The sequence below is a fragment of the Ranitomeya variabilis genome, chromosome 4, assembly GCF_051348905.1.
Source record: "Ranitomeya variabilis isolate aRanVar5 chromosome 4, aRanVar5.hap1, whole genome shotgun sequence".
Taxonomy (NCBI): domain Eukaryota; kingdom Metazoa; phylum Chordata; class Amphibia; order Anura; family Dendrobatidae; genus Ranitomeya; species Ranitomeya variabilis.
Window position 1 is genome coordinate 199150031 of NC_135235.1, and position 19598 is coordinate 199169628.

At 40.4% G+C, this 19598-nt stretch overlaps 1 protein-coding gene across 1 annotated transcript in view; it reads right to left on the bottom strand.

The window, feature by feature from the left end:
* Positions 1-541: 541 nt before the first annotated feature.
* LOC143770210 (uncharacterized) overlaps positions 542-19598 on the bottom strand; it is a 33536-nt gene continuing 14479 nt past the window's right edge. The window contains exons 3-8 of the mRNA XM_077259615.1: positions 12348-12383; positions 7250-7525; positions 5718-5984; positions 4812-5087; positions 3460-3644; positions 542-886 (exon numbers count right to left, since the gene is read on the bottom strand). Coding sequence (XP_077115730.1) covers positions 722-886; positions 3460-3644; positions 4812-5087; positions 5718-5984; positions 7250-7525; positions 12348-12383 — 1205 coding nt within the window. The 3' untranslated portion in view covers positions 542-721. The remainder of the gene's footprint in view (positions 887-3459; positions 3645-4811; positions 5088-5717; positions 5985-7249; positions 7526-12347; positions 12384-19598) is intronic.

Here is a 19598-nt window from a genome sequence, read left to right on the forward strand (position 1 = left end):
ATCGGCTTGATTTATGATGTATGATTTTTATTTAAGGTTGTCCAGTGGAAAAAAAGTTATCACAAATCCTAAAACTCCATTAATATTATGTTTATTATGTATACAAGTATAATAATCTTCATTTTTATATTATAATGTTGGTTTTTGGGGATTATATAAAGTCCTTTTTGGATGTAGGGAATTATTTACATCTTGTGATCATACTGAACTTGGTTCTACTAACTCGATGACAAATTTACCCGTTGCCTATCTTCCAGGTAGTGATATCATACCTATTGAAACGTTACATGCCAACACATAATGATTACATCTAGCCATGGAACATCCCTTACATCTATTAACACCCTTCTGAAAACTTTTCAAACTACCTTGTAACCAAAGTTTAGACACAGAAACCTTAATGTTAGGTGGTGGAAGTTCAGCCAACCTGTACAATGTATCGGTGGGGCTGTAGGCACTATATATGTAGACAGTGTAAAATGCAGTGCGCAATATATATATATATATATATATATATATATATATATATATATATATATATATAATATGCTGATATAATATTTACCCCAAAACATCTAAATAAGGGAAATACAAATATTGCTAACCGGTCTTTTTTTTTTAAGCTGCACATTTTTCTTAGTTTATACAATCTTACAAAATTACTAGATTCTGTATTTACCCTTATAATTAATTTCTATACTCTGCAAATCATAACATGTCATTAACAAGCTGTAGTGACTTGTGCCTGCAGAGACACCTCTTCCTCCGAGATGATTGTTTGTTGCTCTTCTTCATCGCTCATTGTCTCTATCACTGCAGAAACTACAGTGGTTGGTGGAGTCGGGGTCAAGCTTTTCTCCAGTGGATCACTCTTCATTTCCGAAACCTTAAAAAGGAGCATGGCTTAGGTAAACATAATCCTCTACCTCTGATTGACAGGAAAGGGATGTTTAGTGTCAATTTTTTTTTATGACTAACCCACTCTCTAACCCAGCCAGGACATTTTTTTCAGACCTTTTTAGTATCCACACAGAAATAATGGCTCTAAATAAGCCCTTTAGTGTTCCCACACTGTTAAGTACCCTTTTTAGTCCTAATGCATTGGAATGTTCCCCCATACAGTATAATGCTCCCACAGGCCCCGGACACAGTATCATACTGCCAGTGTGCTCCTCGCACATTGTAATGTACCCCAACACAAAGTATGATGCCCCCATAGTGTCTCCCACAAAAAAGTATGTTGATGCCACAGTCCCCCATAAAGTATGATACCTGCACAGTCCCACTACATACAGCATGATGCCCCAAAACACTTTATTGTACCACCAATGTGCTTTTCACACACAGTATGGTGCCCCTACACACAGTATGATGCCCCCATAGTGTCTCCCACACAAAGTATGCTGATGCCACAGTCCCCCCTCTCTTCTCGCTTCCTCAAACTCAATATGGACAAATCTGAACTCATCATCTTTCCTCCATCTCATAGATCTTCCTTACCTGACCTATCTATCACAATTAACGAAATCATGCTTTCCCCCGTAACGGAAGTCCGCTGCCTCGGAGTAACCCTTGACTCTGCCCTGTCCTTCAAACTGCACATTCAAGCTCTTTCCATTTCCTGTCACCTCCAGCTCAAAAATATCTCCAGAATCCATCCTTTCCTCAACCGTCAATCTACTAAAATGCTTGTACATGCCCTCATCACCTCCCGCCTTGACTACTGCAACATCCTTTTCTATGGCCTCCCTGCTAACTCTCTTGCACCTCTCCAGTCCATCCTTAACTCTGCTGCCCGACTAATTCATCTCTCTTCTCGCTACTCCTCCGCTTCCCTCTCTGCAAATCTCTTCAATGGCTCCCATCCCCTCAGCGTATCCAGCTCAAATTACTAATACTGACCTACAAAGCCATCCATAACCTGTCTCCTCCATATATCTCTGAACTAATCTCCTGATATCTTCCCTCACGTATTCTCCATTCCTCCCAAGACCTCCTTCTCTCCTCCACACTTATTCGCTCCTCACCCAACCACCTCCAAGACTTCTCCCGAATATCCCCCATCCTCTGGAATTCTGTGCCCCAACACGTCCGTCTATCAACCACATTCGGATCCTTCAGACGGAACCTGAAAACCCACTTCTTCAGGAAAGCCTACAGCCTGCACTGACCTCGCTGCCTCCTCACCACTACCGAAACTACTGCCTCGCCAACACCGGAGCTCCTGCAACCTCGACCTACTGTCTCCTTCCCCAACATCCTGTAAACTGTAAGCCTGCAAGGGCAGGGTCCTCGCCCCTCTGTATCAGTCTGTAATTGTTAGTTTGCTTACTGTAAGTGATATCTGTAATTTGTATGTAACCCCTTCTCATGTACAGCACCATGGAAGCAATGGTAATATATAAATAAATAATAATATGATACCTGCACAGTCACACTACATTCAGCATGATGCCCCCACAGTTCCAAAACACTTTATCGTACCCACAATGTGCTTCTCACACACAGTATGATACTACTACGCACAGTATTATGCCCCATAGTGTCTTCCACATGAGTATGCTGATTTCAGTCTCCCCCCATACAGAATAATAACTCCAAAGTCTCCCCACATACAATATGATGCCCCCACAGTTCCCTAACACAATACCTAAGAACACCATCCCAACTGTGAAACACGGGGGAGGCAGCACCATGTTGTGGGGTTGTTTTGCTGCAGGAGGGACTGGTGTACTTTACAAAATAGATGGCATCATGAGAAAAGAAGATTATGTGGCAATACTGAAGCAACATCTCAAGACATCAGCCAGAAAGTTAAAGCTTGAGCAGAAATGGATCTTTCAAATGGACAATGACCTGAAGCATACTGCCAACATGGTAACAAAGTGGCTTAAGGATAAAAAAAGTCAATGTTTTGGAGCCATTACAAAGACCTGATCTCAATTCTATTGAAAATTTATGGGCAAAACTGAAAAGGCCAGTGCGAGCAGTGACAAACCTTGATCAGTTACACCAGTTTTGTCAGGAGGAATGAGCCTAAATTCCTACCAACTATTGTAAGGAGCTTGTGGAAGGAGATCCCAAATGTCTGACCCAAGTCATTCAGTTTAAGGGCAATGGTACCAAATACTAATGAAATGTATGTAAAATTTTGTCTTTTCAGCAAGTAATAAAAATGCTTTAACACATTCTCTCTCTCATTATTCTGGCATTTGGCAAATAGTAATAATTATGGTAATCCCAATTGACCTAAAACGGGAAAGGTTTATTCTGATTTCATGTCAGATATTGAGAAAAGCATCTATCTATCTATCTATCTATCTATCTATCTATCTATCTATCTATCTATCTATCTTTGAAGATTAATATATTGATATATTTATCATGTAATTGAACCATTAGTTGAAGACAAAATATTTATATGCACATGAAAAATAAAAGAACAAAATTGATGTCTACCTGAGTATATTCAGACTCAACAGCCAGTTTCTTCCTGGAGGCCGGTAGTACAGGGGGAAGTGATTTATATCGCCGAGAGTACTTGAAATATTTCACCAGGATAACAATTAAGAGAATCAGGATCATTGTTGTCGCAAGGCATCGAATGATGTTTCCCATTGTATGGTCTTTTGTTCTGGAAGTGTCTTGAAATGGAAAATGAATAATTGGTGATTTTTCTAAAGCAAATTTGCAACTGCCAACTAAAACTGACCATAGTGTCACGTCATATTACAAAAGTTACAGCTAAAAAAACAAAACGTGACCTCCTGCCTCCCTACTTTATTGATTGAAATCAAAGAGATGTGCTGCAGGATCGTGACCTTTCTTACCTTAAACTGGGAGATAAAATATTTAAATGAGTCATGGCAGCTATTGGTGTGGGGTGATCCTTGGAGTTGGTAGCAAATTAGTGGAGCGTCCATATTTTAATGAAATTGCAGACTGTCGGGTGGGGTCCCTGGGAGTTAGTTGGAAACCTAGCCACAGTTGGTGGTTTATGGTGCCCCTAAACTGTTGTTAAAATGGAAATAATGTAGACTAATTTTGGTTGCCAAATCTTTAAAACTCAGAGACCACCTTCTTTTATTTCTCGTTTTATCTTTTAGAGTTCTATAAAAAAAATTAAATTGAAATAAAAATTGATGTTTTACCTTGGATTTTTAATAAAATGACTGACGAGAACAATATATTCCGAGCTGTAAGCTCTGGTACTTAGTTCAGAAGAGGTATACTGTTTTTTTTTCCTGAGACCTTACTTGTTAATAATATTAGTTTTTACTGGAGCCAGGGATCGGACTCTTCCCTATTTTAATCTCCAGCAGTTAGTCCCTGACTGCCAGTTATAGCTATTGCTTACCTGGTTCAGTTGTGTTCCGCCTCTGCGTTTACAGTGTATCTCTGCTTTCTGACCTTGTCCTGTTTACTGACTGTTTAACTGCCCCATTATTTTGCTTTTGTTTTAGACATCATGGTTTGACATGGCTCCCTAACTACTCTTTGCTCGCCAGTCCCTCTGGCTAACTATCTCATACTGCTCATCATGGCACTGCCCATTAGATTAGTCCTGTAATCTGTTCATAAAGAAATGCGGGAAAAAAATGCTGACAGTGTTTCGCCAGCATCCTAGCTTCATCAGGGGATCCTGTGGTGTTTAACTTCGTAGTCTAGATTTTACCATCTGCTGTATCATTACACAGACATCATAAGATTACATTACCGTAGCAAAGGATTTACTGATCCTATATAAATGTCTTAGCGCCATTTGGGAAATGTTTTATGTTTTACAATAGATACTTTGCTTTTAAACTTACCTTCACCTATCACAGCGGCATCACTGATAAGAGAGTCTGCAAAGTCTCTACCCATCCGAATGCGGTATATACAGTAATATCTCCGATGAGACTTTTCAATGTATGGTACTATGAAATCTACTTGATTTTGTTTGACAACGTTTATTTCATCTATAACATCTTTGCTTTCATTAAATAGCTGAAACCACATGTTTTTATTTTCCTCTGGTGCTGTGCAGATAATTTTCAGTTTTCCTTCTTCAGTTTCCTCCCAAGTGATTGAAGGGCTGCGGATAGCTGAGCAATATAAAGATAAAACACATGTCAGAAAATATCCTAAATGATAATGTACCAAAAATGGAAAGGCACTGGTATAGAAGGTGTCACCCACAGCTGTATTTATCATCTACTTCACTTTGTCAGGCAGGTCCTATTTAAGTGATTTCTTGATTGAGAACATGTATGGCAGTGATCAGGCCTGGGTGTGGCTAGGGAATTTGAACTAAACTTGCCAAACATGTGATAAATCAGTTAATTTATGCTTTAAGGCAGGTGGGTGGATCACTTTTTAACACAGAGCCCTGTAAGTTTGAATTTCTTTTCCACTTAATAATAAAGACCTTCATTTAAAAACTGCATTTTGTGATTACTTATGCTATCTTTGTCTAATATTTAGATTTGTTTGATGATCTGAAACATTTAAGAGTGACAAACATGCAAAAGAATATGAAATCAGGAAGGGGACAAATACTTTTTCACACAACTCTACAACACTCTCCACAACCCAATGTTAAACCTGTGCCTGCATAAACTTTTTCATGGGATCATGAAACTTGCCAATAGGTCATGGTCTGTGCTGTTAGAGCAGCCAGAAAATACTGTTAAGTTCCCTTTAAGAAAAGTTAAAATGAATTCATACATTCTTACCTTTAACGTCAATCATCAAAGGTTCGCTGAAATCTGACTCCATCTGTAAATCTTCATATATACATGAATACTGCCCAGCATGCGCTTTATTTGCATGGTGTATGACATAGATAAATGGATTGTTGCTATCTTCAGCTATTTGAGCATTACCCTTGAAAAGAGTAAAAACTATTTTTGGATATGAAGAAGCGCACGTTATGGTGACGTCCTGTCCCGGCTGGACAATGCTTCTTGGTTCCACGGTGATCGCTGGTGGTGGGTATCTGTCTGTATAAAATCCACATAAGGGCATATTTATAGGATATGTTGTTTGATGTGAAAAGTTTAACTGGATGCATGTCTTATATCAGTCTAAATATCTAGGACATTTTGTTGACAGGGGTGTAGCTTAGAGGACCTGTCACCTGGTCAAAACTGGCCAATTTTTCCTCTTATTTTATTTCCACAGCTCCCCTGAGTATTATTAGCTTTTTTTTTGTAAAATCCATAAAATGGTTCCAGAGATCTGGGCCTTTTTGTTTGGTGTTCATTGTCTATGGTCTTTCCCAGGGGGCGTGGCAAAGGGTAGTAATGCAGAGCAGCCTAAGGATCTGCCCCAGAGGATCCTGTGAACTTTGCCCCATGCTAATTATTATAAAAATTAGCACTATATAAAGAGGCCCATATTTCTGGTGGATTTAAAAAAACAAAAAAGCTAGATAAGTAGGGTAGCATCAGGAATAAAATAAGAGCAAAAACTGGCCACTTTTGACCTGTCTTCCTTACGGTGGTGCAGATGAAGTAGTTGCACCCAGTCCCTAAAACTCAAAAGGACCCAAATGTTCCTCTACCTTCTAAGTAGACACCAGTTTTATAAATGACAAATGACTGCGACCCTTTACAGATTTCACATTGGGTAGTAGAGGTTTCATATTACTATTACGCCTTCATTTCATTTATGCTTAAAAACATTTTATTGGTAAAAAGTGATGCTTTAATGCCCACTATAAGTGGGGGTTTTATGTAAATGCTTCCCCACTAAGTACTGGGACATGCCCATGCCTGGAATATTCTTCGAAAATCTCAAGAAATTGGGGACTGTTAGCAACTATGTGGATAATCTTATGAATAAGCAAAGGGCATCTGATTATATTATGGTCAGGTTTACTACATTTTATGGGTCCACTCTTATGTTTCCAGGTAAGACAAATATCCTGGAATCAGTGAGAAAGTCCTGGATTCCTTGCATTTTTCTGGAATCCAACATTTCTATGTCTCATGAGGGTCCCTCATTGCTGAAGTCTGCTTAGAACTCTTTATGTGGGCTATCAATGTGTGGGCACTACTACTTGACCTTCAATGATGGAACCGTATGGAATAGGTGCAAGGTGACACCAATGAGTAAGAGTTTTTGGCTCAGGGTAAGGAGTAACGCATCAGGACTATTTGGAACCATGTAAGGGAATCTTTTGCTTTCCCAGCTCTTGGCACAAAGATTGGTAACATTTGATTGTCATGCATGATCCCTTCTTCCCCTCATTGTATTTGCTTACCACTCACGTATAGGTACAAAGGATCACTGAGCCCTGATAACTCCGAATTCCTCCCATATTGGCAGGTGTAGAGTCCGTTATCATTTTTTGTTAAATTTGTGAATGTAAGCATTGGAGTGACTTGTTCTGCTATTGGATCCGTATTTCCTTCTTTTCTCCAAAAGAATCTCTGAGCATTTAACGAATCTGTGCAATTAAAATAAGCCGTGCTACCAATCATATGGACGTCATTTGGATCTTCTGTAACTATTTCTAATGTGGGCTTAGAAAGCTTTCCTAGATTGAAGAGAAAAAAACACATAAAAGGCTCATGTACAAAAAGTGTGACGAGAAAAAAAAGTGTTAGAAGTTATACATTTTGAAGGTGTTCTGTTATACATAAAAATGGCTAAATTACTCATTTGGATACACTGGTCCCTTAAAGGTGTTTTCTAGGTTTTGGTAAATCCCTGTCCCTCAGCTGTAGTTGGTTGTAAAACAATAAACTGTTCTTTACTCACCCTCCTCAGGTCTAACGCTGGGTCTCTGCCACTGCTCCTGGTGTCAGATCAACAATGCTGCATCCAATCAGTGAGCTTTGATGGGCTTGTGCCATCAACTCAGGCCAAACCACTAAGCTGCAACTGTCATGCTGGTGGATCACAGTCATTGCACCTTAAGCTGGGCTTATTCTGGAGGAGTGTGGCTAAGGGACTACCTGGTTTTTACTAGAACCCCTGATGCTGGAGTTAGGCATGAGCTGCTGGAAGCCACCAGGCACCACTCTAGGGCAGACCTGGGTATCAGGATACCAGTCCTGGACACGGACTTGGAGTCACTGGAAGGGCACGATTTGAATAACTGGTATAAAAGATATCAAAACCATCTAAGAAAGAACAGGATCGGGCTTGGACAAAACAGGATTTTCAGAGAGGATGGACTCTGGGTTTAGATGAGACAGTTTATGGAACACTGGCAGGTGTTGAAGGTAGAGGTTCAGACAAGATGGATTCAGGACTCAGGATCAGGTTCAGACAGGTGTAAGCAGAGGCGTAGCTAGGGTTTTGGTTCAGGGGGGCGAAGCTTCTGAGCGGGCCCCTAACCAGGTAACCTTCATTCCAATTTGGTGACGTGCCCTAATAGTGGAGGAGAACCACAGCAGATGACTGCGCTATTACTGGAGATAATCTCTATATAAAGACCAACATGGATATTACAGCCATATGGTCAGTGGTAGATACCAGTCCTACAGAACATATAAGAGATCACAGCACAGTTACAGATAATGACTTACCGCTGATGTTCTCTGATGGAATCGTTCACTTTTCCCATCTTTTCCATCTGGCCCAGACCGACATGACAACTTCTTCCAGCCACGACTTGTCTGCAGAGAATACAACAAAGACACGTTTCACTTCTCATATTCCAGCCCATCACCATCTATTCCCAACTTGCACAAACTCCTCATCCTGCTGATATCCCAATACTGAGCCGCTGCTGCCATATGTATCCCTATTACTGCACCTGCAGTGTGGTTCTCTGTGCCTTCTAAATTCTAAAGCACCCTTCTATAATATAGTAATGCTGAGTGCAAGTGCCCTAGAAAACAGTGCCCACACTTTGCTCCCTAGAAAGTAATATTGCCCTCTGTGTGCTCCTTTGATAGTCACAGTAACCTGAGATCCCCTATAACAAGAAGTGCCCACTTTACATTTAATAATGTTCCGAGTCTACCCCCTGTACAGCTCCCCTATACAGTATAATGCCCCCTCACTGTATAGTACCATCCACACAGTATACTGACCCCTTAGTAGCCCCCAAACTGTTTGATGGCTCCAACACTGTATGATGGCCCCTTCACTGTAATCTCTACACTGTATGATGGCCCACTAGATGGCCTCCATATAGTATAATACATCACATCATCCTAAATATAGTATAATGCACTCCCCATAAGCCTCCAAATAGTATAATGCACTCCCCATAGGCCTACTTTATAGCACAAGGCAGCACCCCCATAGGCAGACCCTGTAGTATAAGACAGCACCCCATAGTCAGACCCTGTAGTATAAGACAGCACCCCGTAGGCAGATTCTGAAGTATAAGGCAGCACCCCTATAGGCAGATCCTGAAGTATAGGGCAGCCCCCCTATAGGCAGATCCTGAAGTATAAGGCAGCCCCCCTATAGGCAGATCCTGAAGTATAAGGCAGCCCCCATAAAAAAAACAATAAATAAATACACGCCTCTCTTCCTCCTTGTTCCAGCGGTGCTCCGACCTCCCGCTCATCTTCTGACAGCGGGCGCCGGGTGGTGACGTCATCGCACCCACTATCAGCGTCGGTGACGCCAGACGCTGACAGGGGGATGATGGGAGAAGCAGCGCAGCGCTCATTCACTCATCAGTGTGGTGATGGGTGGGGGGCCCACTACTGGCACCGGGCCCCCCGCCTGCTCAGGGGCCCCATAGCGGGCGGCAGAGCAGGGAGATCGATTCTCCCTGCTCTGCTGCAGAAAGTAACTGTATCGGTGCGCTGCGCGCGCCGATACAGTTACAGTAGCGTAGCTCTGGGTGGGCCCCCTCTGAGCACCGGGCCCGGGGCGATGGCCCCCTTGGCCCCCCCGGTAGCTACGCTACTGGGTGTAAGGGTTGAGGGCCAGGGAGGCAGTCATGGCCGACAGTAATCCCTGTATCACCCGCTCATCCCGTCCTTTTAAAGTACCTTGGTGCTGCTCCTCTATGCCATCAGTGTTTTCTCGATTCGGGACGGTCACCTCTTCAGACGATTCCAAGAATAGAGTTAAAGTCCGGTTTCACTTCAACTTCAACATGTTTACTCAGCAACTTGTCATCCAGGGCACACACTGTTACAACATCGGGGTCTCTGACCCTTGCCTGTCACTAAGCCTGCATTCGGGACGGTCCATACTATACAGTCCCACAGTGTCCTCAATGTCCAGTATTTCTGCCTTTCGTGGGACATTCCCTGCTGTTTCGCCCCGGTCCTGAGAATAGTGACCCATGCAAAAACCTGCCACATCTTGGTGCACTTCTTCTGTCCAGCAGCTGCAGTCCCACTAATACTGTACTGCTGATTCTGTAGCTGCTGTACTGTCTGTTCTTTGTTCTGCCCCCTGGATACTACTGCTGGGCCCACTCTTCCTAGAAGAACGTTGCAGGACACGATGTGCCCTGGGCTAGCTAGCCCTCTGTGAGCTGTGTGAGCACCCAGGCCCCAACTGACTAAAACAGGAAGCCCTCACTATCTTATCCCCATCGTGCCTCTCCTATTATAACTATTCCCTATGCTATACCTAATATCTATGATGCCCCCATCTAGTGGCCAACTTGGGGTACTGCTCCCCTAACACTATACTGGCCCGGGGCACTTACTTTCCCTAACAACAGTGGTGCACATGTGACATATATATATAACATGACTAATACGTAATACGCTTTATGCGTAGCAGTACTCAATATAAACAGTGATAATACATTTACATAATGTAGCGGTATCACAAGGTACATGAACACATTAATAAAAGGTGATGTGTAAACAGGGGTTGGGGAGAAAAAGGAACAATAATAATACCACTTCCCCTATACAGGAAGGGTTTAGGAATAGGTTCAGGATCAGTCTGGACTGGTTCAGGAACAGGGACCTGACCTCAGACTAGTGGGTATATGCACAAACTAGAACTAATATTGCTTAGGCACCTCCCTACAGGGGATGGTGCCTTAAATACCTGACACCTCCCAGCTATTGGCTGATGCCACCTCTGGAGTGCACACACTGCCCATTTAAGAAGCCAGGAGAGAACGCCCTAAGCTGCTGTTTGGAGATCTGTATGATGTGTGCTGGCCATGGAAGGAGGAAGCTGGAGACTCAGTGCTTGACTATAGGAGGGTAAGAAAAGATCAGTTTGTCTCTTTAAAACAAGCAGCACCAGGCAAGAGCAGTTTTCCCAAACTGGAAATGCCTTTTAGTTGCAACATTAATCTTTTGTGGGTCAACCATAGTAAGTTGAGAGCATAACTTTGTGGAAAATTAGCAATGAGTTAATCTCATCTTCACCTCTCCTCAATCTAATGGCATCCAGATTGCTGGGAGTGATACATTCATAAAGAATGACAGTTTGGACAAGCAACATAGCTGACTACTGGCCTGAATTTGGCACTTTCCCTGCCTGCAAGCATAGGCAGCTTTGACCTTGCCGCATCGGAAAAGCATATGAGGGCGAGGCTGGCCAGATTGCCCTAAACCAAAGAGTTTGCAAGCGCTGCGCTCATTCCCTAGGAGACCGGTCACTTCTAAAAGAATTCAGAGGCAATGAACAGTACACTATAATATTAAGAATCCTTCCAATCTTGTCAATGGAGAGGATTTTTAATAAGAGGTAAACTAAAAATTGCAAATTTATTTTTTTTTTTTTTACAAGAATTTTGCAATATTACGTATTTATAATTATGAGGGAACCCTTTTAAGTAGCTTCAAAGTATCACCTAAAATAAATAGAAACATAAGAAATACCAACAGAACAAACAGCTAAAATAGCTTGAAATAGAAAAGTCAGAAATAGTTGCTAGAAGCTGTAAATGACGTTCTATGATTAGGAGCTTCTTCAGGATCCTGTGCAAAACACATCTGTACCAGGAAATAGCATGGAGCCATCCTCCACCTGTATCCAAAGGAGCAGCTCAACCTGCATAGGTAAAAAGCAGCACAGAACATGTAATACCGCACTCCACAGGAGAGAGGCGCCACGCACTTCAGTAATACAGGTGTTTTGTGAAAAGCCCAGTACCGATTGTCTGGATCTCCGTCAATTTCACATAGAACAAATCGGCAGTGAGAACACTGTATATTGAAAATACTAGCCATTTTCACTAGAAGGGCTATTGAGGACATAACATGGGGTACAGAGGTCCTTATTTGGAACTATATTTGGTGCCATTCGAAAAAGATTCCTAATTATTACACCTGAAAATGTCTACTTGGACTAAGAATGAACATGGCGCCCTTGAAATATCATGATACCCTTGTGTGAGTGTTTACATTTGGCTACGGGCCATCTCAGGCTATGGTTCCATACATAACACCCTTTTTCATGTTACTCACCACATTCACCACTATGTGTTATCATCAGAATGCCATCTGAAATATAAGAAGTAGTCCTTTATATTAACTGTCATTTCGATATGATAACATAACTTTAGGTACATTCAAAATGAAATTGTAAAAAAAGAAGTAACACGCCATTGCATAATGTTTGACGATTGTACAGTAGGCAACTTTTCTGTTTGTTCAGTTTTTCAGTATTTTTAGTTTGTGGGTTCTATCTCACCCTGGGAAACAAAATCATTATTCTACCAAAAATCTATTTTTTTTTCTTAGCTATAAAGGTTTTATAAGTTTATAATTGTACTTTTACAACGTTCCTTACAGGGCAGTAAAGTTTTACTATAGGACAAAACTAGCACATTAATCTAATGGTGTTTTATGGAGGATGTTGTATTTTTAAAGTGAACTTGTTAACTATTCCGTCTTGTTGTATTGGCTGGTACATCTTTCTTTAGAGCTTTATATTGTGCTGTCTCTTTGTTAACCTTGATGGAAATGTATAAATAAATTAACTACTTGCTTCTAAAATTTGTTTGGTCAATACAATGTGTATCAACACAGTTTTATACAATCGGTACTCTTTGAACAAAGTGAAGAATGCTTAGGTCTAGTGAAAAATATAAACATTTTGAAAAGTACTAAAAGAGGCACAATTAATTTTAAGAAAAGAAATGCAGAATTATTATTTCTTGGGAAATACAAATAAGGGCTCGTCCAGACTCCATCGATTTTTTTATGTACGCAAAAAGTAGGCCGATTTTCACGAGTGTCCTTGAGCAGAAGTTCTTGGTCACTGTGTCAGCTTTTACCATCAAAGTTTTATCATGTTTTTGAGTACGAGAAGCTTTTCCTATCAAAAGTCATGAAATTCGGACATTCCAAGGATGGTATCTGAGTGCTGTCTATTTTTTTTCATGGACCCGTAGACTTGAATTGGCAAGTTTGATCAAAATCAGGCATGTCTCCAAGTTTTGGTGTGGACCACTCAGTCAACGAAAAATAGACTGACGTCAACAGCCTCAAAGACTATAATGGATACAAGGTTTATCTGTTATAACAAGTATAGAACATAAAAAAGGAAAAATTACATCTGAATGAACCCTTAAAAAAAAGTTAAGAACGTTGATAGGTCCAGATGGGTTCAACGATAAGAAATAGGACTGACCTAGATGGGTCCTAAGAGCAGCCATAAGACTGATGTTGCTTTGTCTGATGAGATTACGCGAGTGGTAGCCAAATAGTAGATTGTAGGCCTCCATGAGACTTCAGTGCTTATTATATAAGCTGTTTTGCTGAAGAAGTGATAAAAGTGGACAGCTGATATAGCCTTATACTGTGAAGGAGCAGCACGTGCAAGAAGTCACCAACTATGGTAGCATATACATAGGGGTACTATAACATCTGGAAAATGACCTCCTCTTACTTGCTGGCATCCCCAGCTTCTCTTTTGATTAGCCGGCCTGTTGCTATATCCTGTATGCATGACTCTGCTAATCAGAAGAGGAGTCGGGAATGCAGGCCGGTAGGAGGCTGTTTTTAATTTTTCCAGTCCGGCAGCCATGGGCTATTGATGAGCCACTAGGGCAGGATCCTGAAAGCTAATTTGCCCATCTCCACGAACTAATAATGCCTTAAATCAGCGACGGTCCAACCACAGCCTGTGTCTCCAACGATTCAAACATTTTATGGTGTATATTGCCATGGCAGAAACCTAATGCCCATGGCTACTTATTAATATTGCACTGCCTACCCAAAAGGCATTGGACTTTTGCACAATTCTCTATAAATAATGTAAAACTTGGCTAGGCTATGTAATAGACAAGTAACTTTTCTATTCAGAAAGCTAAAAAGGAACCGAAAACAAAGAATAGGAAGTTTATTAATTGTGAAAATAGACATGTCAGCATAAACATGGCATGTGTACATAATGCAGTGAAGTGATATCTAGTATCAAAACACTGCCTAAAATGAAACAAGGGCTTTTCCCAGAAATTTTGGTGTAGAAGAATTTGCATAATTGCAAATAACTGGTTATGCCTAGAAGCATTGGCACTCATGAGTTATGTAGCAATGACATAACTACATGACCACCTTGGATGAGTTCCTGTTTTTATGATTAAATTGTCTGTCTATATACATCTGAAAAAATATTTTTAAAATCTTACTTAAAAAAAATAATATATATATATATATATATATATATATATATAATATATATATATATATATATATATATATTTATATATACTGCTCAAAAAAATAAAGGAGACACTAAAATCCCACATCCTAGATATCACTGAATAAAATATTCTAGTTGTAAATCTATATTCATTACAAAGTGGAATGTGTTGTGAGCAATAAAACCTAAAAATGATCAATGTAAAATCACAACTAATATCCCACGGAGGTCTGGAGTTGGAATGATGCTCAAAATCAAAGTGGAAATTAAGTTACAGGCTGATCCAACTTCAGTGGAAATGCCTCAAGACAAGGAAATGATGCTCAGTAGTATGTGGGCCTCCACGTGCCTGTATGATCTCTCTATAACGCCTGGGCATAATCCTGATGAGGCGGCGGATGGTCTCCTGAGGGAACTCCTCCCAGACCTGGACTAAAGCACCCACCAACTGTACAGTCTCCTGGAGAGCGATATGCTGCCTGCAACATCTTTCAGCATGACCGGTTTGGCAGCGGGTCAATAATGGTCTGCGGAGGTATTTCTTTGGAGGGCCACACAGCCCTCCATGTGCTCGCCAGAGGTAGCCTGACTGCCATTAGGTACCGAGATAAGATCATCAGACCCCTTGTGAGACCATATGCTGGTGCGGTTGGCACTGGGTTCCTCCTAATGCAGGACAATGCCAGACCTCATGTGGCTGGAGTGTGTCAGCAGTTCCTGCAAGATGAAGGCATTGAAGCTATGGACTGGCCCACTAGTTCCCCAGATCTGAATCCGATTGAACACATCTGGGACATCATGTCTCTCTCCATCTACCAACGTCACGTTGCACCACAGACTGTCAAGGAGTTGGCAGATGCTTTAGTCCAGGTCTGGGAGGAGATCCCTCAGGAGACCATCCGCCGCCTCATCAGGAGCATGGCCAGGCATTGTAGGGAGATCATATAGGCACGTGGAGGCCACACAACCTACTGAACATCATTTCATTGTCTTGAGGCATTTCCACTGAAGTTGGATCAGCCTGTAACTTCATTTTTCATTTTGAGTATCACTCCAACTCTAGACCTCTGTGGGATATTAGTTGTGATTTACGTTGATCATTTTTAGGTTTTATTGTTCTCAACACATTCCACTTGTGAGGCAGTGACCGGTGTCATATGCGAGGGTGGCTATGTATCCCCCAGGATGTGCTTAGAAGCATATTAGATCCGTTGGAGTGCACTGTGCTCACAGCAGGTTGCCTGTGAGACACAGGGAAGAATAAAAGTGAGTGTGAACTGGGTCAAGTTATTTGACCCAGAAATTATTCAGGAAAACCCGGTATGGGCTTTTATTTTTTAAACGGACTGCAGGAAGGTAGTGGGGCCGGTCCGTTTCCTCCAGCCCAGATCTTATAGTGGCCCATGGCCCTAGCAGGAGGCTCATGAGGAGCTCTTTCCGTGTAGAGCAACATGGGCCAGGCAGAGTCTAAAAAGCCGGACACCCCAGCGTACACGGTGGTGTTTACGTTCACGGCCATGGATTGTGGACTATCTTTATTTTTCCCGGTTGCGCACCGAAGGACTTGTTTGCTTATTTTTTCGGTTTGTGAGTATGCTATAAAATAAACAAGACTTTATTTTTGAACTTTATATGGGTCACTGCCTTCTCACTGCACGCAAGGACATCGCTGCATCACACACTATGTAATGAATAAAGATTTACAACTGGAGTATTTCATTCAGTGATATCTAGGATGTGGGATTTTAGTGTTCCCTTTATTTTTTGAGCAGTGTATATATGGTGTATATATAGTGAGAATAATTCTTAAAGTTAGTTTTGCTTGAGGCTTGGCTTACCATTTTTTTGTACCAAATGTGTTACATTGTTTCACTGTGTTCTATATACTTCCTGCATCTTTACATATAATGTTTCTGTTAAAATGTGTTTTCTTTTATGCCACACCCTACAGGAGTGAGTTTGCAACATTTTTACAACTTTTTAAAAAGTTGCAAAGCATAAATCTTGGGGTAAGGTGACCGGGGTCTGGACGGGACTTGCACACTTCACATATATGGGTAAATACTCTGATTAACTTATATTTATTTATTTTGGACTTATGCGCACAGAGAAATATAGGGAGGAAAGGGAATGATCGTTTATATTGATGCACTGGTTGCAAGGATTGCTATATTATTAAGCACATGCACTTATCATGGATATTATGCCTGATAGCATAATTTTATGAACCTGCTGTGGGTATTATCTGTCTCGTTCTGTATTCTTGGGTCATCTTTTGCATTTATGGATGTAGTCACAACTATGATAAAAACCATATACTTCTAGTTGTTGTTACATTTTGAATTATTTATGTGTAAAATCTAATGTGATTGTTTGAATAAATAATGTAACTTTTTATAATTAGTTGGCAATATTTTTGGACTCTTTTTTTTTCTCCTGTATTGATACTGCATATGAGTCGCCATTTGGTATATGTATATGGGAATTTATGACTGGTATCTTTTTCTGTTGTACACTATCCATGAGTGGAGGAAAAGCTTTGGCATTATCATTCATATTCTCTGAAAAAAAGGCCTAAAAATCAAAAATTCATCTGAGGAATGAAAAACTTTTGAGCACAACTGTATATGTATATAAAAAGATGGGCTTGAAAAAGGCCCACATTTTTGGGACCGAAATGTCGCCAGATGGGCAATTAAATTGCACATGAATTTATTCCATTATGGTGTGCTGCTTTGATTTTTTTTTTATATATGTATACATATACAGTCATGGTCGAAAATGTTGGCACCCTTGAAAATGTTCAGTATTACTCCCTGAAAATTATTGCAATTAGACATGTTTTGTTATACACATGTTTATGTCCTTTGTGTGTATTGGAACAACACAATAAAACTGAGGGAAAAAAGGCAAATTGGACATTATTTCATGCAAAACCCCCAAAATGGGCCAGACAAATATGTTGGCACCTTTCTAAAAATGTGGGTAAACAACTTTGTTTCAAGAATGTGATGCTCGTTCTAACTCATCCATGGCAAGGAAAAACTTGAGTACCAAAATTGTTGAATAATATCAACAATCTCAAGGTTACAAGTCCAACTCCAGAGATCTTGATGATTTTTTCTCCATGGTGTGCAACTTAATCAAGAAGTTTACCACCTATGTATGGCAGTGTATCTAATCTCCCTGGATGTGGATAGGTGAGAAAAGTTGATAAAAGGTTGCAACGCAGGATAGCCCAGGTGGTGGATAAGCTGCCCCAGTCAAGGTCCAAAGAAATTCAAGCTGTCCTACAGGCTCAGGGTGCATGAGTGTTTGTGCGATCTATCTGTTGACATTGAAATGAAACGCTATGGCAAGAGACCCAAGAGGACCACACTGCTGACACAGAGAAATAAAGAAAGCTAAACTGTAGTTTGCCAAAATGTATATAAGCCAAAACCCATCTGCTAAAGTGTCTTGTGTGCAGATGAGACCAAGATAGAGCTTTTTAGGAAAGCACACCATCTTGATTGCTGAAAATGGAATGAGGCCTTCAAATAAAAGAGCATAGTACCCCCAGTCAAATATGGTGGAGATTAAAAGATGTTTTGGGGTTGTTTTGCTGCTTGTGGCACTTGGTGTCTTGACTGTGTGCAAGACATCATGAAATCTGAAGATTACCAATGTAGTGCCCAGTGTCAGAAAGCTGGGTTTGCATCTTAGGTCATGGGTCTCCCAGTAGGACAATGATTCCAAACATACTTCAAGAAGCACGCAGAAATGGATGGAAACAAAGCACTGAAGAATTGTGAAGTGGCCAGCAATGAGTTTGGCTCTAAATCCCATTGAACACCTCTTGGGAGAAGGCGCCTTTAAATATGAGAGACCTAGAGCAATTTGCAAAAGAAGAGTGCTCCAAAATTCCAACCGAGAGGTGTAAGAAGCTTGTTGATGGTTATAGGAAACAATTGATTGCAATTATTAAATCTAAAGGGTGTAACCAAATATTAAGTTGAGGGTGCCAACAATTTTGTCTGGCTCATTTTAGGAGTTTTGTGTGAAACTATGTCCATTTTGATTTTTTGTCCTGTTCCAATGCACACAAAAAAAATAAACATATGCATAACAAAACATGTATAAATGCAATCATTTTCTGGGTTCTAGGTGTAGGCTTTTGGGATATATTTGTGATTATTATTCATATATCAATATTTCCTGACATCAATGTATTCCATGTAGTTTATTAATACAACACCATTTCTTTGTACATTATATCACTCACTGTGTTAGGGTTGGCAGATTGCACCAAATAAAAATAAATAACAAAATAAGGTGCAATCGCAACTTGGGGTCCACCGTGCAGTAAACTGCTGCTAGTATGAACAAAGACGGCTAAAAAACTAGCGAACGTTCCTCCTTAAACACACTGAGTTAACTCCACGCAGCATGAACTAATAATGCCTTAAATCAGCGACGGTCCAACCACAGCCTGTGTCTCCAACGATTCAAACATTTTATGGTGTATATTGCCATGGCAGAAACCTAATGCCCATGGCTACTTATTAATATTGCACTGCCTACCCAAAAGGCATTGGACTTTTGCACAATTCTCTATAAATAATGTAAAACTTGGCTAGGCTATGTAATAGACAAGTAACTTTTCTATTCAGAAAGCTAAAAAGGAACCGAAAACAAAGAATAGGAAGTTTATTAATTGTGAAAATAGACATGTCAGCATAAACATGGCATGTGTACATAATGCAGTGAAGTGATATCTAGTATCAAAACACTGCCTAAAATGAAACAAGGGCTTTTCCCAGAAATTTTGGTGTAGAAGAATTTGCATAATTGCAAATAACTGGTTATGCCTAGAAGCATTGGCACTCATGAGTTATGTAGCAATGACATAACTACATGACCACCTTGGATGAGTTCCTGTTTTTATGATTAAATTGTCTGTCTATATACATCTGAAAAAATATTTTTAAAATCTTACTTAAAAAAAATAATATATATATATATATATATATATATATATATATATATATATATATATATATATATATATATATATATATATTTATATA